General features: G+C 40.3%; 1 protein-coding gene across 1 annotated transcript; it reads left to right on the forward strand.

Moving 5' to 3' along the window:
- Positions 1-810: 810 nt before the first annotated feature.
- BCLAF3 (BCLAF1 and THRAP3 family member 3) lies at positions 811-21,708 on the forward strand. The gene is made up of 11 exons (XM_084264917.1): positions 811-883; positions 2,562-3,140; positions 3,484-4,149; positions 6,353-6,531; positions 7,213-7,327; positions 7,514-7,577; positions 8,448-8,566; positions 10,397-10,511; positions 15,339-15,434; positions 19,077-19,232; positions 20,981-21,708. The coding sequence occupies exons 1-11, from the start codon at positions 843-845 to the stop codon at positions 21,008-21,010; spliced, it is 2,160 nt and encodes a 719-aa protein (XP_084121043.1). The 5' UTR covers positions 811-842; the 3' UTR covers positions 21,011-21,708.
- The last annotated feature ends 54 nt before the right edge of the window (positions 21,709-21,762 follow it).

Below are 21,762 nucleotides of genomic sequence, written 5' to 3' on the forward strand. Positions count from 1 at the left end.
ACTGGTGAGTTTGTATGTCTCTTCATCACTTGCTTTCAGAGTTTCTAGCATCTTTTGGCAAAATAACAGTGAGAAAGATAGATTCCACATATATTTTTCTCATTCTGCCATACCTTTTATGAGAAGGGATGCCCAGAACTACTTCCAGGATTCAAGAGCAGTGCAATATCCACTGGGTATTTAAATCTGTATCTGGGTAGTCGGTTATTAACAGGTTTAAGTATTAAAATGAAAAGTGATCTCTGAAACATGGTTTTATTTGAATCAGGTGTGCAATGATTCAACAGTTAAGACTCTGTGGAGCAGTCATAGCTTACAGAGGGACTTTAACCATGTAGAAATATCAGTGTATATTACAAGTCTGAACCTCAGCGTAAAGTTCAGAGTGTAACTCGATGCAAAACCATTTTTCTTTGTAAACTTGATTTTAAAGCTGATTCTTTCCCCTCTCTGTCATCTATAGCATTTCATACATGCTAACAGTTACAGTGTGGTTTTGGTTGCTGCAGCTTGCTTGTGAGGTTATTAACACTTAGAAATGGATCGGATAGGTAGCGTTACAAAACGGAGAGGAAAAAGGAGCAGTGTCAGATATTTAAATTTTTATTAAGAAAATAAGCTGTGTTCTAATATCAGCAATTAGGAATAAAGTTATTTGCCTTGGAGTGGGAGTTGAAGGTGCATCATGCTAAAAGTATGCCTCACCCCAGCATGAAAGCATCCAGTACTACGCTGGTTAAAATCAGCTGTCCCCACTGCAATTCATAGAGTGAATCTGTTATCAGACTAGTAAACCATATCATTTTTACAGCTTCAAGAACCTCCTGTAAAGACGTGAGAAGATGACAAGATCTAGATCAAGATCACCACGATGGAAACAAAGGTAAATACGTATTTGTAATTTGCCCTGAATTGTAGGTCTATGTAAGGATTTACAGGAAGATGTAAAACTTGTGTAAAAGAAAGAATGTTGCATACAGAATTGAAAATAGTAAAGTGTATGCTATAAATTAGAATACGCATTCCAAACTGAACAGCTTCTACCATTTTTTTACCCAACTTGCCATTTGATTATTATGATTTTTCTTTTTAAGCTGGAGGTGTTAAGGTTTTGCTGCCTGCCAAGAACCTTGTTCTGCTTGCATGTACTTGGAAGTATCTTAAGCACAGAGCCCAAGCACCAAACTCTAGTTAAGGTTATTTTTACTCAAACACCACCTGGTACACTTGATGTCTGTAGCTCGCTCCTGTTTTGCCGCTTGGTCTACAGGGAGGGCCAGATCCACTAGTAAAAAAACCAAACCAAACTAGTTGGAACCCCTCAGGCTTTCTGAGCCTTTGGGGCTGATCTGCACATTGATCTTCAGCACAGTTAGAGATGATTTGCAGCATAACGCAAGCTGAAAGCATGGGAGTCGGTGCCTTCCTTGGACAGTTGCCTAGTAGTATGTGTCACTGATATATGTCACCAGAATAACACCCAAGTTACTTCATGCTGTTAGCTACCTGCCTGATTTTTTAGGACTTGCAATGCAAATTTGAGATCTTAAAACTCTGAGGCTGAAATGCAACGCTAAGCTTTCAAGAGCTGTTAGTGTGTTACAAGAAACTACATTTTTGCTGCTTTGGGGTTCGGGAATTATTTGTGTGGGATATTGTTTGGTTTTAGGTATAAAAATCCTATCTATTTCCACACTAGATTCATAGTTATGAAAATGTCCTTTGTGTGGAGGGCAAGGAGGAATGCTCCTGCTCTTGTTAAAATGCGAGCCTTGCCCAGAGCAACGTGGGGCAGCAGCAGTGCCGGTGCTGTTGGAAGCTGGCTGTTACAGTTGTGTGCAGGTCTGTGGTTCTCAGCCTGAACTCACTCGTAGAAATGGAGCAAACAGCTACACAGAATTGTACATTTGCAATATATATACAAAGGAAGGGACAGCCTTGATTTTTTTTTTTTTTCAACTTCTGTTTTTTTCAATGCTTTTATTAAGAGTCTATCGAGATTGTGTACACAAGTATACTCTTTTTTCAAACTTCATCTTTGCTGCAGGAAAAAGCCTACCTGTGTGATATTTTAGTTAGAATACATGTTTTCAGCCAGGTTTTGCGCCGGTTTTGGCATGCAAAGAAAACCTGAAAAGTGTTTTTCTTTTTTTTTTTTTTTTTAAATCTTTTTTCCTTTCCCCTTTTTTCTCTTGGCACTGAAAAGACAGGCAATACATGAGAAGTGTGAAAATGTGGACAACGGTTGTTTTCCTTGTAGCGGAAACTTCATGTATATGATGGCATTATTTTTAGTTTTAAATGAAAAACTCAAAGAGAAAAATGGTTGACTTACTAGGATTTTGAGTGGGCTGAAATGCTGAAAACTCAACAGAGTAAAAGTAAGCTTGGCACTCTAGCCAGGGAAATGATGCCTTGAATACCTTGGCTTGTTCTAAATTTTTTTACCAGTTGATTAAAACTGTGTAGTAAACTAAACTTCCTTAGGCAATAGATGCTCTCGTTAAGAGGTTGATTCAATTTTATGGGCCTATTCAAAGCGGATTTTGTTTTTGCCTTAGGTCCTTATCTCCAGCATTTAGGAGTCCGGAGCACCATAGGCAAAGGCACGCGCATATTAATTATGACTGTGAATATAAAAGCTTTCGTAAGGACCCAAAGAAACCTATGCCTTGGAGAGCAGAAGATGAAAAATATGGACAAAGCAATTCCAGGTTTGCACCTCATAGAAATAACCACCAGAGAATATATGAACGTAGATCACCTTCACCAAACCTGAAAAGAATTCCCATGGATGATACTTACAGTCATAAGCCCTACAGAACACATTCGACTGAAAGAACTGAAAGCAATAGAAGATGCCAGTTACCACCAAAGTACTTGGAAATACCATATAAAGAACACGATCGTCCGTTTTACCAGCACAAAATGGAAGAAAGATACGAGTTTGAGCACTACAAAGTCACCGGCAACGAAAAAGGAATGAAACCTTTTCATAGACCGTTAGGGCTTTCATGTAAACCTGAGAGAAAATGGCATGAAGATGACTTGAGGCACCAGAGGTTACATGAAGAGAAGTATGGTCAGTCACCCAGAAGAGTTTCTGATGATTTTACGGCAAGGAGCTCTTTACAGAAGAGGTATAGGAATAAAATAATTAAAACCTGGGTATTGTGGTGTAAAGCCTCAAGTGAAAGTCTGTTTTCATTATAGTTGAAGATACCCACCTTGAAACACGTTGGCCACTTTGTAGTTTAATTATGGGCGACTGGTAGTAGTGAAGTATTTGTCTGTTAAGTAAATCGTATTGATGGCTAGAGTATGAAAGGATAATATTTCCCTCTTAAGAGCCCCTGCACATCTGTACCTTGGCGCGAGGGATTACGGGTTAACTTGCCACGCATTCTGCTGTCCAACATTCTGCACATATAAGTTCTCGCTTTCTTCTCTAGTGCAAGTGTAAATTGCTTTATGTCAACACAGGTATCCTGAAGATCACGATTACAGAGAATATGGGCACACGTCTAAAAGGGCTAAGGAAATGGAGAGGTATGACGGTGGAGAAGTAGCAAGAAATTCCAAGTGGAAGCAAGAGCGTTCTTTTCCACCTTACCAAGAAAAGGAGGAGCAAAGAAATCTGGGCGCCCAGTCCCACCGCTCGGCTGAAAGGGAGTACTCGGAGGGGCCCGTCACAAAGATAGCCTATGAGTACAGCCACAAACGGCGCAGGCACCCGGAGGGGGAGAAGCCTTTTTCAGAGGACAGAGCTCAGAAGTACGTGAAGCAGGAAGACCAGAAATACGGCTCTTCCAAGAGCGCCCGGAATAGCAAAGAGTTAGATTACTGTACCGGTGGGAGGGCGAGACGGACTGAAGACGGGCACGCTGAGGCACCTGTTAAATACAGTTCAAAGAAGGGCTGCGATGCTTGTGTTAACTCCTCCAAAACGGATGTCGATCTGAGGTCTTTTAAAAACAAACCCACTGAAAGAGTGAGGAAAGAAGGGGAATTCAGGAAAAAAGTAAATTCCTCCGATAGCCAGCATGATTTAAACCATACTGTTTCTGATCTGAAAGTGTCAGATGCCAGCTGTAGGAGGGAACGTCTCACAATCAAAGTGGATATGAAGAAAATGGTGACCAAGTACAGGTACTGGTTTCTGCTCACCTCTTCTTCCTTTCTGTCTCTTTACAGTTTATGAATATTGGAAGAAAGCACGCTTTCTTTTAAGGGATAATCAGGACAAACTAAGGGTTTTATTTAGTTTAAAATGTTAATTTGACCAGGCTGGAAACTTCCAGTTTTCTTCTATCCAAAACCAATCCACCCCCACCCCCAAGTTCATTTCATGGAGCTGTAGTAGGGAGTGTAAAGAGCAGATAGCCTGGTGTACAAACCTTTAGTTAAAAGTTGTTTCTGATTAGTAATGCATCAGTGTTATTTAAAAACAAAAATAAAATTCAGAAAACCCTAGTCACATATGTTCTTATTAAGATGACAATGGCATTTCTTTTTTTACTGAGTCATCCCTGATTTCTTTTAAAAAGCAGATCGCCTTTGAATTACATAAATCTCAGTTGCACATTTGCATTTTCAAGGTTTGAGGTTCAATAAAGCTGTTGAAAAATTAGAGATCCCTGGGATATGGTGTTTATTGTAACAAAGTGGCAATCCTGGTGAGGCATCAGAGCTGAAAGGAGTAGATTCTGCTGGCTGTCTTCTCCGTAATGCTTGTGGTTGTCTCTAGCGTTCCCAGTGCCAGCTGAATTGGAAAGAAGTGGTAATATTATAAAAATCTAGATGATGGATATATGGGAGCAAGTAATTTTTTCCAGGCTGTTCTAGTTTGCTTCCTTGCTGTTGCAGGCAACAGTGTTGTAATGGTAGTAATCCTGTTTGGAAGGGATCACCTTCCCTTCCAAAATGATCAGCATTAATTTTAAAAGTAGCTTGCTTCTTGTCCCAAATAAATAAAACATCTGTGTCATTTTCTCTCCCCTTTCCAGTACTTCAGAATTGGGTAATACAATGGGGAGTTACAAAGACCATTTACTATCTGCACATAAGGGGCTAATATTAAAGTCTAAGGAGAGGAAGTGGAAAAATACAGCACCCCCACCCCTTGCCTGAGGCTAGGACAAACATTTAGCTTCCTGAATGATAACATAAGGAAAATAACTTAATTATTGCTGGGTTTTATTGCAAGCCCACAGGATGATTCCTGTTTCTAGTAAGTCTCTCGCTGCTGTTTTTCAGTCATGCACTGTAGACATGGAAATTATTGGCAGACTAAAGAAGCTACTACATTGATTACAGCTAATTTTATGTGTGGAAGGCTTGTTTCCACAGCCACAAGTGATAAATCTTGTAGTTTTTTGAAGATGAGAACACAAATTTTGCACAAGCAGATGACTGGGAATATTCATGCTGCCTACTTCAGGCATTTAACAAACACCTGACTTGAAATGACTCAGCTGAGAAGAATAATTTCTTTATAAACCTGGGGCACAGGTAGATATTTCAAATCTGCGTTTTAAATTGTTTGTATTCCCACTCACATGCCTTTATTTTCAATTTGCTAGGGACAAATTGATGACTTCTGGCACCTGCTTGAAGCTTTTTCCAGTACAATTTTTATATGAAAATCTGGTCGTGTTCTGTGTGCTTCCAGTACAGGATGGGCAGGCACGTAATCCCTTTGCAAAACACACAGTAAACAGAGTCTTTATCCTAAAAGCTTCTGTGCAGGCTGTTTAAGTCTTCAATTTATCTTCCCAAATGACAAGCATTTTCTTTGCAAGGATTTTTAAAGTGTTAGCTTCCTTGTCAAAATAACCCATACGCAGCAGTGCAGCCATTTGGGGCATAAACTGACTTAGAATGAGTGAGATTTGGCAGAAAGATGAGAAACACGTTCTGAAGTTCGCACGCTGCCACTGCAAAGCTGTTTCCCCAGGCTCCAGTAATGATTCAGTTCCCAAAGACGCCGTGAGATTTTTACATCTCTGAACTGCTCTTGAAAATTGTCCCTCTTTATAAGCAAAGACACGTAAATGCCTTACAGAATTACACCGTAGTAGTACATCAGGATCTTCATTTGCCTGTTTTATTTGATAACCTAAATGAATTAAGTTTAAAATTCATGAATTTAGTATTACATGCTTCACTGAAACAGGAATTTCTGAGAGTGCATCTCTTAGCATTTTGTTAACAAAGAACAAAATTGGAATTTCAGTTTCACCACATTCCTAAAATGAACTACTTAATGCACTGTTCTGTTCTGCTCGTCTGTTTGAAGTTACCGGATATAGTGAACTATTTTAAAGTGAGTATCTGCAAATTCTTATTCTAGGACTGCTTCTAGTCATACTACAGAGAGACAGATGTCACATGATCTGGTTGCTGTTGGCAGGAAAACGGAAAATTTTCACCCAGTGTTTGAACACATGGAATCTGTAACACAGAATGTTGAAAACGACCCATCGAGAGAATTTACTCAGGAAATCATCACCATTATCCATCAAGTTAAAGGTGTCTCTAATATTTGGGGTATATGTATGTGTTTGATGTATTTATAACTATTAAAACCAAATTTAATGAATTAGATGTGCTGTCCTTGTAACTCAGGCGCTTGTCTTTGGCTTGATTTGTGCTTTGGCTTCATTCTGTGTGTTTTAAGGGATATGTAGGTTGAGTATTTAAAAGTAGTTGGTTGGGGAATGATTGTGAGAGGGTCTTGATCCATAATAGAGGCATTATGGTGGGGTGTTATGGTCAAAAGGATTTCATGCGACTACTTAAGACTAACCTGCTTGGTTAGGAACAAGAGAAGAAAAAAGGAGCTTTGCTATAATCACAACTTCCTGGTTACAGGCAGTTCCTTTTACTTTCCAGATTAGTGTTCAGACTGCTGCGTCCTGTTCAGTGTTGAACTTTTATTTATAGGTTCCAGTCATCTGACTGCTACCACGATAGAGCTGACAAATAGTGGGCTCTCTGCTGAGCCTAACCTTACTGAAGGAGGGTATCTAAGATGGGCTGCCCTAATCTTTCGCTTGTGAGTGTTAAACTGCAAGTGGAAATAGTTTGAAATTTAATCTTGGAAGTTCTCTTGGTGTCCTTGGGAGTTAATCTTTTAAAAGATACAATTTCCCACTGTGCATTTTAAATACTTCAAATAAGCATTCTTGTAATTAATATCTCTTCACACAGCAAATTATTTTCCATCCTCTGACATAACTCTGCATGAGCGGTTCTCAAAAATTCAGGATAAACCAATTGCAAATGTGAATGAAGTTAAAATACGGTTGGATCCAGAAATTCACAGGTAACTTATGTGCCTGTTGCATTAATTTATTTGCATTAATGTAGTTAATCTTCAATAGATTCTACCCAATGTAAATTAAACTTTGAACTACCTGCCCATAGTCTGTAAAGAATTCTGCAGTTGGTCACTAATGCTTTTGCTACGTATAGTGTTGGCATTTGTTTAAATAATATGTTTGTGTTCCAGGAGGATTGACATGTCTCTGTCAGAACTTCAGAACAAACGGACTGTGCCATCTGAATCTCCCCAGGTATTTTGACTACTAAGCTTGTTTGTTGGTTTAGGGGTGTTGTGGTTTTTTTTTTTTCTTCAAACAGTAAGTTAAAATGATATAGATGTAAACAACATTTTTCCCTTGCTATTGGTAGGTAATTTTTGCATATTTTGAAGGCCAACAGTAATTCTGTTTTGAAAGAAGTGTATCCTGGAGCATGTTTACAGATACTGCAGCAGCATGAGTACATACTGTGCTCACTGATGAGTAAAATGCCGGTGTGTTCTCCAGAGGGGCTGGAGTGTGGTTACTTCTGCTGCTTGAACCCCTAACTGTTACTAAATAGTGTAAATACTAAGTAGGTTATTGTCATGTGGATCTTACTTTCCCTCTGATATAAGAAAAAGCCTCAATGTTTCTTCTAACCTAATGCTGGAATCGCCTGACACCCACCTGATTCTTCAGAATGTCATTTTATCCCGTGCTTTCATCCAGGGACACGAGATTTATCTCTCTTTCACCTTCCGGGCTACGCTTACTGCGATTTAGTTACCATTTTTCTGTAGTACAGGTATATGGGGATTCAACTTCCTTAATTAAGGATTGTAGAATTTACTGGAATTTAGGTGAACATTTTTTGCCTTGGCAACTCCACACAGACTCCAACACTGTTCACTCTTGTTTGAATGCTTGTAAAAAGGCAGATGGTGCAAGGAAGAGCAATTGTTGGGGGCAATCTCTGGATACTGTTTTGAGCTTTGGAACCTTGGGCTGGTGTGCATCCATCCTATGTGCAGATCTGTGTTAACAAGGTTTTGTATGCCATAGGCAGCCCCTGAGAGACAGAATCACTGTGGAGTTCAGTTATTACTGGCTAACTTGACTTCAACCTTTCCTCTTGACTAGAACATTATGAGAGTGTTAGAAGATCCAAATGATCTACGACATGACATAGAAAGGAGGAGAAAAGAGAGACTGAAGAATGAAGATGAGAGAGTGTTTCACGTAGATGGTGTGACTCCAAGGTAATTGGCATATCACAGTCTTGTTGGCCCAGACCTGTAGTTCTCTTGTGTGTTAATTTTTTTACTCTTGGACAGTTACATTCATACTGGTGTTTCTTTTCCTTAGCTTATCCTTGCAAATCTGACTCTGACTGAAATGCAACTGACACAGACTGCAAACTGCTCTGGAATGTTGTGTTACCTTGAAAGAGGTTAAGCTGCAGTGGGGAAACTGAAAAGCAAGCTCAGGCTGTGGCACTGAGTGGGAAAAGAGGAAGGAACAAATTTAAAGATGCTTACCTATTTTTAAAATCCTTGATGTGCCATATAACAACTTTCTCTTAGTATTTTGTAGCTTTATGAAAGCATCCTAGGATGAATACATTGTTGTGTTGCCCTGGTTGTTTGTAGTGTCATGTACAATATCAACAAAGAATTGGAATTTTTCTGCTTCTCTGAGAATTTTATGAAGAAAAGCTAGATTTTTGGCCTAGCTTTTTACTGCTGTGAACTCCTCCAGCAGGTTTGCTAAAGGTGTTTGCCCCAGAAGTGTTTGCTGACCTCAGGCATCCTGTGTCATTTTTGATGTTGTGAGGTTGGCTGATTAGAGAGATGACTTGACTCACTTGTAGGAGAAGAGGTGATGATTACAGCGTTGCCAGAGTGTAATGAAATGTATCTGTACCGGAGTCGCGATCTTCAGATGGCTCTTAACGTGCTGCTGCTTGTCTGTTGTAAATGCAGTCCATGATGGCAAGTAGTGGCAGTGCTCATGCTGACTTGTGAAGCTGCAGCAGTGCCTCTTGGATGTGAGATTCTTTAAGAAAAAAAAAAAGTAAAAGCTACAAAGCAGAAAAAAAAAGAATATGGGACTGTTGTTGTGTGTCGCCCTTTATGTGCCTGGGGCGATGCCTTCAGGGTATGGTTGGCCCCATCACCTGGGAAGGCTTTTCTTTGCTACTTCCATGGCAACTGCTGTGCTGATCTTTCATGTGCATTACTCAAAGTGGGAAGCTCAAGTCATTGCAGTAAGCCTGGCTGTCCTGGAGTTTGATGTGAGGAGAAGTCATGCTCTGAGTAGTGTGGACAGTGTAACAGGGGCTGAGAGCGGCAGTGGGCAGAATTTTCCAGAGACAGGGTTTTTCATAGTTCGCATGTCATACTGGCAGTGCTTAGGAGCTAATCCAGTGTGCCTCTACTTTCCCTAATAATTTATTTTGCTGCCATGAAAACTGTTCTTTACGTTTCATGAGGTATGAATTTTCACTTCTGGTGGCTGCTTTTCATGGTAAATGTTTTATTTAGGAATTTATGGACACATCTGTATTAGCAATGTGCTCGTTAAAAAAAGTCAGTCAAGCAAGGAAGAGCCCAAAGCCGGAGAATCCTGCTTGCTCGGGATGAGACGAGAGCGCCCAGCGGGCAGCTGGGTGTTGATATGAGTTTGTCATCGTATTTAGGGTTTCAGGAGGTGAAAGTTCTGTACAACTGGGAAGGTAGCGCGGTGTGGAAGAACTGCAGGAAGCATTTCAGCCAGCGGAGGGCAGCAAGGACCGGCCCTGCAGACCGAGCCGGGGAAGCCTGGTTTGCATAGGGAGTGTTTGAAGGAGGCGTCTCCGTTAATTTGTCATTGCGTAAGAGAATACAGTTTACTGTGGAGCGCTCTGCAAGCCGGGCGTGAATTTAGTCAGAGGACTAGTAACTTGTTGAGTGTCATAGAAAAAATTATTTAAAACCTGTCTGGTACAGATGCTAAACTAAGCTCATTAAAGATGCAGGGGTTTGATATGCAGCGGCTTTAGATTTTAATTGTTTTTCTCCCTCTCTCTGTCTCTCTCATGTACACACCAGGAGCCAGCAAAGCTGCAATCTTCCAAAATTGCAAAACTCTCAACTTGATGGCTTCCAAAAACCTATGAGGTTCATTAAGCCACCTTTCAGGAAATTTATTGGGAAACCTCACCTGGTAAGCCTAAATGTAGAATTAGTAGTTTCTGCATTTGTTGTCCTTAGATGTATAATCAGAGGGGGAGGGGAGAGGGCCTGCATTGCCTGTGCTGATGTAAATTTAACAATCTGTGATATATTGTCCTTTTAAATTTCAAGTAAGGCTTTATTTATTATCTTCAGACACTGCTTGTAGTTTCACAGTTCTGGCGCTGTACTTCCTCCAGTGTGCTGAAGCATAGATTAATACAAGTCCTAAAGCCACTTTTATGACCAGATAGTGATACAAGAAAATTGGTTATCTTGCTTTTGCACACCTGTGCAGTTTTTGTAAGAAACTTTGCTACTCCTTTTTTATAACCAAGCAATGAGCTGGCCAGGCATTTCTTGTTTCAGGAAACCCATTTAAATTGGGATGCTGGGTGAAAACAAAATGCTTTTTCAGCTAGTCTGGAAATAAAATTGTGAACTTCAGATCCATTACTGAATAGGAGGAACATATCAAAATAAACTTTTACATAAAATTTTAGTTTCAAAATGACTTACTGAAACAAATTCAGGGGCTTTATTTCAGGAAAAACTCCTGAACTCCTGTAAAACTGCTTGTACCTTTGTGAAACAAATGTGTACCTAATATTGCATTTATTCAACTTGATTTACTTGAAGTGTAAATTAGCAGATAACCTGAGGTACCATGGAACAGTTTGAGAAAAATATGACCCTCCTGCATTCTGGTTGTCAGTGGTTGGAAGGCAAGATCTGAATCTCATTTCGTGTGCATGGCACTGTCAGTCTAAATGGTGTTTCTCCTCATTATGATAAAAGTTCCTGAAAGCTCTTTTTTAAAAACAGGAATGAGGAATGAACCACAGAAATAATTAGAAATGTCTGAAATAACATTCCTGAGGAGTTTTACACAATGCAACAGCTTATCTGTGTTGATCAAAGCTAGTTTGGGCACTTCTTGCTTAGGCTGTCTTTCTGTGAATACTGAAATGGGGAAGACAGTTATATTAGGTTCAGTAGAAATAAATTAGTCCATCAAAAGTAGGTTTTATTTAGTCAAAGTTGTGACCATCACTGGAATGCAGCTGCATTGCAGATAGAACGCTGTGTCTTTCAGTGTAAAACAACAGTTTTTAACATTAAAAAAAAAAAAAAATTACGTACTGAAGACTAAGCTTGAAGTCCCAAAAAAACAGGTAGTAATGGTTCATTAAGTAATATAAAAGCAAATGAAAAGGGAGCTATTTTGAAATAGAAAAGAAGTTATTGTTAGAAGTGCTGAAGATTCAGGAGGATTGCATTTTGATGCCTGGGAGTGAACTGCAAACATGAGTTTTTAGGAAGTCCCGCACTGCAGCGAGGAGTTACCTGTTCAGAGCGACAGTAGCTGTGAGGCAGGGGCATTACAAATGCAAGGCTCCCCAAAGGAGTGACTCTTGATGAAGTCAGCCTTGCAGAAGCTGCTTTGCAGACAACTGAGATAAAAAATATTTTAGTTTGCCATCCACGTTTGTCAGTAAAAACACAATCGGTGCTCACCCACTGGCCTGGAGGGCTTGCAGACACTTTGTGAATGTGTCTGCAGCACATTAATTTGCACTTCCTAATTGCATCTCCTCTTCTGGTGTTGTGTTTCTGTTCTTGCCTTTTGACTCTTACTCTGCTCCTCTTATCTGTTTTCCTGTTTGTCTGGTATGTCTAATGCTCGATACATGAAGTAATGCAGGAAGAGGAGTCTTTTCCGGGGCAGGACAGGTCGCTAATACATGTAACTCCTGTCTGAAGCAGGACAAGTAACTCAGCTGGGCAAAGCAGCTCCAGCAGCGGGGCGCTTTGCGTGGCCTGTAGACACGTTACATAAGAGAGCCTGGTGCTCAAAATCGCTTTCCTTGAAGGACTTCTTTGGGACTAGATGTGATCAGAGAAGAGCTTACCCTGGTGGGCAGTAGCTCAGGCTTGATCTCTGTACCTGTAGGCTGCTGCCACTGCTTCAGCACTTGTTGTGGGTGTTTTAAGCAGAGTGGTCTCCAGGCAGCCAGCTGTAGTCTCAGCCACACGTACTGCTTCTGTGTCGAGTAGGCTCTCTGTGATGAATTCAGAGCTGCTGACTGCGTTCACTACTACTGTGGGAGTGTAATACTAGTGGGGTTGGAAGCAGCCTTTGGGAAACGAAAATGAATGAAGGGACACTTGTAAATGGCGTAAATGCTGCCAAGCATTTTCATAAGTACGGGATGGAGACTGGAAGTTGATGTTTGCAGAATACTGCATTGATTTAAGTGGTTTGATGGGTCACCAGAATGCTGAGGATGGGCCAAGCACACCTTTTTAGATAGAAATCGTCCTAAAAATGAAGGATATGTTACTGGCATTCAGCAACACATGGAAATACAAAGAAAGTGTGAAACATAAGCAAGAGCTAAGAGAATAGCTGTTGAAAGTAACTTCTAGTGGCTTTGCTGAGTCTTACACGTTATTGAGTAGGTTTTACAGTCCGAGCAGAGTGCTTCAGTTCTTGCTGGGACACTTTCTTTACTTTGCAGAAGAGATGTAGCAATTGCACATTGTATCAGCAAAACTTTAAAGGTGTGGGAAAACAGGTGAGGAATTACTTTTACCAATTTTGTTGAGAGTTCCACCTGTAGTCTTAAAACCAAACTCTTGAGAATCCAAACCAGAAGCTCCAACCTTGAGCATTCCTCTAAGGTTTGTTTGCTCTTGTTTCTCAGTAAATACTGAGAGAAGAGTACATCAGAGCCAGATTTCAAATGACAGGTGTAACTGTGCCAAGACTCATAACATGGAAAAATAACTTTTTAAAAGAGCATGTGACAAGAAAACCACTATGGCATTTTAAGTTGTAACATAAGATTAAAAAAATAATTACTGTATATGTATTTGCACACTTTCATCTTTGTTAGTAAAATTTGAGTGTAGTTTCCAGTGCTGATGCTTGAGGCACTGCAAGTATCAACCCTGGTAAAAGATGGGTGCTTGAAAGCTGAAAGCCTGATCAGCAGCTCAGATCTAATGTGAGGTTTTTGCCTAATGTGAAAACAGGGTGTATGTTGGTCATATCGAAATGTCCTTTCAGTAAACTCTGAAAATGTGATATTAACACCCCTTTTTGCTCTCTTGTGAAATGGATACTGTTAGTCATTTGGGTCAAAATGAAATCTGGAAGAGGTATTGACTTGGTTGGCTTGCTTCTGGTATCCTGTGATAAATCATTATGAACTTCTCAGCACAAGGTATGAGCACCTTTTACAGCGGGCCACTGAAGGGGAATGTTTCCCTTAGCTAACAAGGAATTTCCTTGGGGTTTTTTTATCCTGCTGAATTCTCAGCTTTGAAGAGTGTACTTCAGCAGGGAGCTTCCTGATATAATTATGTGTTCTATGGAGAAAGTTAATTTGATTTCATGGAGCATCTTGATATTCTTAGAATTAGAAGGGAGCTGGGAAGTTCCTGATGTTGTTTTTTTCTCTGTGTGTTTAGTTTTCCAGACTTTTTTTTTTAAAGTCTTTTTGATCTCACTTCCTTTCCTCTCTGTCTGTTCTCTGATGAATCCCCTCTTGTCAAGGCATTGAAAGAAGCTTAATAGGTGTCTTGTAGGCAATAATATAGTCTCAAAAAACCCAACAAGCTAGCTTAAATCCCTCTTAAAAGCGGACTTGGATACTGATACTGTGCTGTTGTGTTTAGAGCCACCCCCCCTTAGTGTTTCTGCCACCAGAAAAGTTTGGTGCTTTGTTAGAGAACAGAAATTCTGCAAACAGCAAAGCATGCGTTTGTGTTTATTAGATGCTAGCATATATGAAATACTTCATGAGTTCAGTTTCTTAGCCTGTTCTGAAAATTCATTTGAAGCTGTTAAAATTTCCATTGAAAAAACAGACTTCAATCAGCATTGGATCGCTTTTTTGCTCTTATTCAAGAATGGTCCATTAAAAAAAAAAACAACTACCTAATTTGCTAAGACTTCATTAGCAAAGCCATTCTGTCTGCCTTAGTTGACTTTAATGTAGTATGTGCCAGTATGTAACACTTCTGTGAGTACTTCAATCGTATGCAGAAGGGGAGAGAATGGTATTTTAGCTGTGTGCATCCTCACAAGGTGTCTGTCGTGGGAGAAGTTGGGAAAGGGCCAGAGCACCCAGGTGGCACAGTGCCTGGAGGGGGTGCTCTGCTGCAGGCAGCTGTGGCTGTGGGACTGCAGCCGCTCACCACGACACAGCAGTTGCCGTACTGCTGGTCTCTGCCACTTGCTTTTGAAATCGTGTGTCTGTGGCAGGCGAGCGATCCTCAGCCTGCTCTCCTGTAACTCAGAGCTAAAGGGAGTTGCCTGAGGAGTGATGAAATGCACTATGCTTTCATCATCTGGCTGCTGTGGCGGTGTGTTCAGTGACAGTGCCTGTGTCCCCTCTAAAATACGCTCACCTGGGATAACCATGTGCTAACCAGAGTACTAATGGTATGTACGTATGCCTTGGCCACAGCACTAATCTTGTTACCCTTATTCTGAACGCAAGGGATGGCTGCTAAAGCAGCCTGCCTGCTACACTTGCTGCATGCAAATTGAGGCATATGTTCAGGGGGCAGGGGTGGTGAACACTAAATGAGTTATTACCTGTTTAGATCATCTCCAAGATGATGATATTCCGGTATCTATTGTCTTTAGCTTTGCTTCAGCCAGACTGGACACCAGGCCCTGTCCTCCCGTTACTGTGGTTCCTTCCAACAGTGTCATTGTGTCAGCTGCAACATTTGTTAGTATAGCACAGAAATTTTTTATGTTTTTCTGGAATAATTCAGTAACCTTAAACTGTTTTCCTACTAGAATTCTTACTATTCTTCAAAACCAAGTGATACTTACCCTCACGGACACGTTAGAGGACACCTTGAAAATGCAGGACCCATCAGAAGACACTTTAAGGTACAGATCAACTTTTATCAGATGTTATAAAATGGTGATTTGATCCTGTTGAGGATTTTTTTTATGGTTTTAAGTGCTGTGAAAACTATTGCCATCATAGCCTGATTGCTCCCATTGAAATAACGTGAGGCTTAGCTTTTAGTAGGTAGGAGGGTTGGTGGTGAGTTGAGCAGGGCTGTCCAGTATTGTACCTGCACAGCTGAAATAAGGTAACTGCAAAGTTGAGAATCACAGAACCTAGACAATGACTAAAAGCTCATCTGTCCAGAAACCCAAGCTGGTCAGCTTCCTTTCCTTCACCTGGTATGTGTGGAAGCCTGAGCTATTTCCCAAGACTGGGAGATATGAATTCCACTGCTTTAAAAATTAGCTCTTTCATATAGGAAATTCTGGGGAACTAATCTCTTGTGTATGTTCTGTATATTGTTGTTTATGCCTTTAAAAAAGAACGGAAAAACTGAAGCTTTATTCTCAGAGCCTTGAGATGGTAAAGGGGCAGGCAACTGTGATTCTTCTTGGGGTACTGCCGTAGTTCAGCAGAAAAAAACAAAACCCGCTTTCTTCCTTTTCTAGCAGTGGAATGCTGTGCATGGATCCAGTTAGAGCTCCTTCTGTATCAGTAAAATATTATGTAGGGGGTAATTTTAAGGTAGAAAATGAGTGTAAGTTGTTCCAGATTTTAAGACATGTTCTCAAGAATAAAATAACACACAGACTAGGTAGTCATCTTTCCTGGCTTGTAGGTAGTGAAGTTGAAGGAAAGTTTTGATGACAGAGTTAAGTAGCTAGCACTTTTGGGTGACGTTTTGAAAGAGGGGCAGTGTAGGTGTGGGATCTTTTGGGTTGTTTTTATTGGGTTTTTCTTCCCCCCTCAGGCTAAACATAAGAAAACTGTTGGATAAAAAGGTTTTCAGGCTCTCCCATTCAGGTGTGCTTTACCAAACAGTTTACTAGCAAAAATGCTGAGCTTATTCTGCTGGGGAAAAAAAAAAAAAAAAGTATTTTTCCAAGCTGAAGCTAAATGTGAAGTGTCAGCTTGATGCAGCTGTTTTAACGTGTAAGGACCTCATAGCCTCTTCATCAGTATCGCCTCCCTATTGTCAGCCTATAGGGGATGGGGGGATCTTCAGTACTGGCTGCCATATCATCAAGGCAGCATCAGTAACTGATGTAATTTAAAGAAAATGGAAGGCTGCTTTCATTTACATTAGCCTGCAGTTCTGGAAATGATGTAAGTATGAAAGTGAAGTTGTCATCACACGTGTATACGTGTGAACATCCCAGTATCCAATGATCAGTCCCACGGCGCTTTAATATTCGCAGGGGAAATAGCATATGCACTCATATTGCAGTTTGCATATGTGTATAGCACATCTATCATTGCCATGGAAACAACAGGGCTGATTTGACTTAATTTCATCAACTTTTTTTTCACATTTAAGTTCCTCCTGTGTAACATACAGGGTTTCTCCTTCCCATGCTGTTGTTGAAACGTGCTTAGGAAGGTTGATTTGACTATCTTCTGTACTCAGCAGACTTTATTGGCTAATTATTTTAAAACCCTCAAACTTAGAAATGTAAAAGCCAACCAAATAACCACACACACCACCCTGCCACCCTGCTTTCCTCTCCAAAAAAATCCAACCCCACCACATTTCTTGGTATGTAAAGCAAGTATGTTTTTACTCTAGAAACAACCAAGAGGGCTTATTTGGAGTATTCAAAAACCAAACAAACACATAGTCTTGCACTATGTTAAACTTTTTTTTGTGAAAAGAGTATTTTGGAACAGCATTTTTATAAAATCTTTCCAGACCCTTTTATAAAGTTCAAAGGTCTTTTTTTCTAAGGACACTTGGCAGTGAATCACTAAGCCAACCTTTTAAAGATTACCTTACACATACCCACTTAGAGCAGAACTTTGTTCGCTGACACTGCTGTACCAACAGCTGTGGTGGGTTTACCCCCACCAGCAGGTGAGTACCGAACGGTTGCCTGACCACCCTCCCCTCAGTTCCCCTGCTCCTGCAGCAGAATGGGGGAGAGAATATTGAGAGCACAAGTGAGAGAACTCATGGGTTGAGATGAAGACAGCTTAAGAGAAGGAAAGAGGAAGAAAAAAAGTGATGGAAAGGTCACCATGTCCTGCAAAAGCTGAGTGATGCCCAGCTGGTTCCTGAGCAATGGCTACGCTCTTCCAAAGCCCTCTCCCCTTGGTTTCTCTTGCTGAGGTGCAATGGCACAGGGATATCCCTTTGCTCAGTTTTGTGTCAGCTGTCCTAGCTGTGTCCCCTCCCAGCTTCATGCCCACCCCTGGCCTACTCACTGAGGGCCAGAGTAGGGGAAGAAGAGGCGGCCTTGGCGCTGTGCAGGTGCTGCTCAGCCATAGCTGAAATAGCTTCTTGTGAAAACTAACTCTGTCCCTGGCAAAAACAAGGACAGGTGGTTTGGGAAATAAAATCTCTCTATGTGTAAAGGAACCTCTGTTCTTTACTGTCACTTAGCACTTCAGCAGCCATGCAGTGGATAATGTGAAGGAAAAACTGGTACCAAGCTTACTGCAAACTCAGAGGTTGTGATTTTTCTTGAGGTGATCCTTATTCTGTCAAAAGGGGACTGATTTTGCCAGAGCAATTGGGTCACACCCAGGAAGGTCTATTTCTCTGATATATTTTGTTCTCTTCTACCCTTTAAAGGTGCTTGTAAAAGTTGACAAGAATTTTATATGGCCAGGATGTTTCCTCCTTTCCCTTCCCCACCCTCCCCCCGGCCTTCATGGTAAACTGTAGTTTGTTTAAGTTTGGGGAGGGATACCCTGGAAATTTAAAGGATGAAAATACACAGGAGTGCTTTCTGTCAGGGCTGTGTTAGAGAAAAGCAGTACTGGAAAAATGTGAGAAAATGCAGTAAGAACTCATTTATCATAAGAGATTTTCACTGCCTGTTTTGTTGGAGGTCTGAGTGTTCAGGAATGAAAACCTCTGTATAACTGCTGTGGTCGGGGTTGATCTGGCTGTATTCCTTCTGTGTATGCATAATGCCATTCACCAGTAACAGCCTTCTGTTATCTCTGTGGCCTCTGCTCCTGGTCCCACGCTAGCTGACGGTATTCTGGGCTGGAAGTGACAGAGGCATAGAGCAATGAATGTACGTTTAAACCATAAGATCCTAAAACTTGGGGGAAGGGGGGAGGAATAAAAAGATACTGACTCTGGTTATGACTTTTTTAGACTCACCATATGTACCTGCTGCAGGCCTGATGTCACTGAATTAGTAACAGTGAGGTGGTGTCTTAACACCTTTTTGTTGGTGCTGGTTTACCTTCATTAACATTTTTTTGGGAAAAAAAAAAAACTTAAGATGTTGTACAACACGTTTGCTCTTTTGTGTGATGAGGAAGGTAACTGCAGATGTTTGAAACTAGAAGTACGGCAGTTCCTCGAGCAGCAGTTCCTCAAGCCACGTGGTAGCTGGTGGTCTGAGGAGTATCAATTGAGAAACTAAGGAAGGGGTTCTGCACTTGCAAGTGCACACTTCTGTTGTTCAGTATTGTTTTACATCTGTATAAGTGTAAATAGAAACTATTACATTTTGCTGCCCTCATTTTGAGCATTTTCTCCCTCCCCTCCCCCTCCCTTACAGAGCAACTTTGCAGATGGCCGTTTGCAATCCCATTACAAATCAGGCTTAGTACAGAAGGGTTTATATATTCAGGCTAAGTACCAGCGGTTACGTTCTGTCGGTGTAAGGGGATTTGCCACTAACAGATTCAGAGACGGATTTTTAAGGAAAGAAAAGGTAAGTTTGGTTAATTTATTTTTCATTAAGCTGTTTATAAAATATGAATGTTCATATGATCCCTTCAAATTTTTTGATCCCCATGGAACGATTTGGGTGGGATTTTCTGGAGCGTTGGCTTTTTGTACCTTACAGGTAAACTTGGCTCTGCGCTCCTGTTTCTTCCATGTTTATTCCATGGAAACTTGCTTTGGGTAACTGTAAATCAGGGGTGGCCTCTCAGATTCCACAGCTGCCTGTTTGAGCGTTCACTCTTTGAGCTCAGTTGATTTTTCTTCATAGCAATACAAAGAGAAAGTGCCCCTCTGGGGAAGGGGAAAAAAATAGTGTAGTCTCTTAGGCTATGGCTTTAAATCAATGTGAAAGGTATTAATTTTTTACTACATCTGTGTGTTTCTCCTCTTTGTTACGTTACCTTCAATTAATCATGTGCTTTAAAGTATGCACTGGAGTGCTGTTCTGACTAAAGCATCCCACAGCATATGATGTCTGTAAAATGGTTTGATAAGCTCAAGCTGAAATAATAAGGCATATCTGTGTTACGATAACTTTTGATTTGCAGTGCGTGTAGGGCAGCGATAATCTTGAACTGCAGAACTTTTGAACCATATAAAATGTTACAGCTTTTGTGAGGATCAGTAGTTAAAACATTGCAAATCCATTTATTAGAATTGGTCAGGTATGATCAAAGTTGCATGACATCAGAGAATCGGATTAGACACCCTACTCAGCCCCTTGCAGTTCGGTGTTCCTCTGCGAATTCTTGTTTGTTCTGTACTCATGTCCACCTAGCTACAAGTAAATACACTTGCATCAGCACTTGTAGTTGGGTGAGTTGGAGTTGTACTGTTCTTGGAGCACAACAGTATAGGTTCTTGAGAGCTGTTTTTTTTTTAAAAAAAAAAAATCCTCAAGTTTGCAGCCCTGGGGGGGGGACAGGAAGAGCAAAACACACCCCTCCACACATGCCACCCACCAAAAGAACCTCCCAGAAATTAAAAAAGCAAGGAAGAAAACAAACCCCTTTGGTAAATGGGTCACTTGGTACTGAGCGTACTGGTGAAGGCCTTTTTACATTTGCATGGACTCTGAGAAGTATGATCTCTCAAGACTAAATTGAATTGGAATTAGTGGAGAAGGATTTTTTCCAAAAATTATGACCTTGTAAAATGAGCATAGAAGTGCTGTAACTTCGTTGTAGCGAGCTTTCCCCACTAATTTCCAGTGCTCTTCTATAACTGGCTATTAAGGTTCTTGTCTGGAACCTATAAAGCATGCTTAACGCAGTCTGGCTGCTGGGGATTATGATGTGAATTAGAGAAAAACAGAACAAGATCTGAATATGGAGTTTCAGGCCTGATGAAGAACTTGAGTATCTTTCAGTTAAAGTAAAATAAATCCTGAAGAATAAGTATTGCAGACATTTTCTTACCGCATACTTATTGCTGATTGGCTAACTCTTAAGCAGAACTGTGCCTCAGATTCTAGCATGTCCCATCGTTTGCCCATTGCAGTGATTAAACCTGTCCTTGAGATTTGTTAAACTGATCTGAATGTCTTTATTTCACCCTTTTGAAATAATAATGCATATGCATCCTTTAAGGTATTGTCTTCACAGTTGTGCTGTTTCAATCCAGAATTGACAGAATCTTGTATGTTACATACTATAATAATACACTACGTAGAAAAGGTGGGAGGCTTTTTTCCACTGTTACAACTTGACAGTAATGATTTTTTTCTTTCTGTAGGGAAATTTAAATATTGCAACAGAAACCTGAACTGAGCTGTGATCCTGAAGTTGAAACAGATTAACACAGCAAAGGGAGCATCTGTTCAATTTTTTTTGACAACTCTGTCAAGACTTAAAATAGGATAAAGGAACTAACCCTGTAACTTTCTTGACTTAAAAAAAACAAAAACCAAACCTTTATTTTTCCGTAGTGGAATGCTGCAGAACTTTTTTACAGTTTTAATAATTGCTTTTAAAGTACAGTATTCAACTGAAACGTTGTAGTATGTACCTTTAGTTCCTTTTGCATACCAGTCTCAAGTAAAGAAGTCGTTGAAGGGAGTCTTATTTATTGAATACCTTTTCTCTAAGCATGATGTTACAGATGGAACTTGAGTTGTTATACCCAGAGGTTTATATGTTGAAAGTTTATTGCTTATGTAATAAAAAAGGAAAAAAAAAAAGTGCCTGAATTGTTTGGTAATAGCACATTAGCTCAGGATTTTCCAAGTAATGACCTTTTAGGTTGTGCAATAGATTTTACACCTCTGTTCAATCATTTCCATAAAACAGTATTTTGTATTACTTTAATGATATACTTGGGTTTCTGATGTGTATATACATTTTAAATTGTTAGAATGTTGGGAGAACTTTCAGTATTTGATTAAAATGAATGGTAAGAGGCAGGTATGTAATGTACTGTAGCAGTAGCTTATAACTGCACTGAAAGCATGCTTGGGTTTGTTAGAGGAGATTAGTTGGTCTGTATTCAAAGTTATTCTGTCTCATTATATTTTGGTG

The sequence above is a fragment of the Gallinula chloropus genome (genome assembly GCF_964237585.1).
Source record: "Gallinula chloropus genome assembly, chromosome: 1".
Lineage (NCBI taxonomy): Eukaryota > Metazoa > Chordata > Aves > Gruiformes > Rallidae > Gallinula > Gallinula chloropus.

What these genes read in the sequence shown, in the direction of transcription:
- BCLAF3 (XM_084264917.1), top strand. Translation starts at nt 843, where the DNA reads ATGACAAGATCTAGATCAAGATCACCACGATGGAAACAAAG. An exon ending in CATTATCCATCAAGTTAAAG is followed by an intron (nt 6,532 to 7,212) that starts GTGTCTCTAATA and finishes CTCTTCACACAG; the next exon opens with CAAATTATTTTCCATCCTCT. An exon ending in TTATTGGGAAACCTCACCTG is followed by an intron (nt 10,512 to 15,338) that starts GTAAGCCTAAAT and finishes TTTTCCTACTAG; the next exon opens with AATTCTTACTATTCTTCAAA.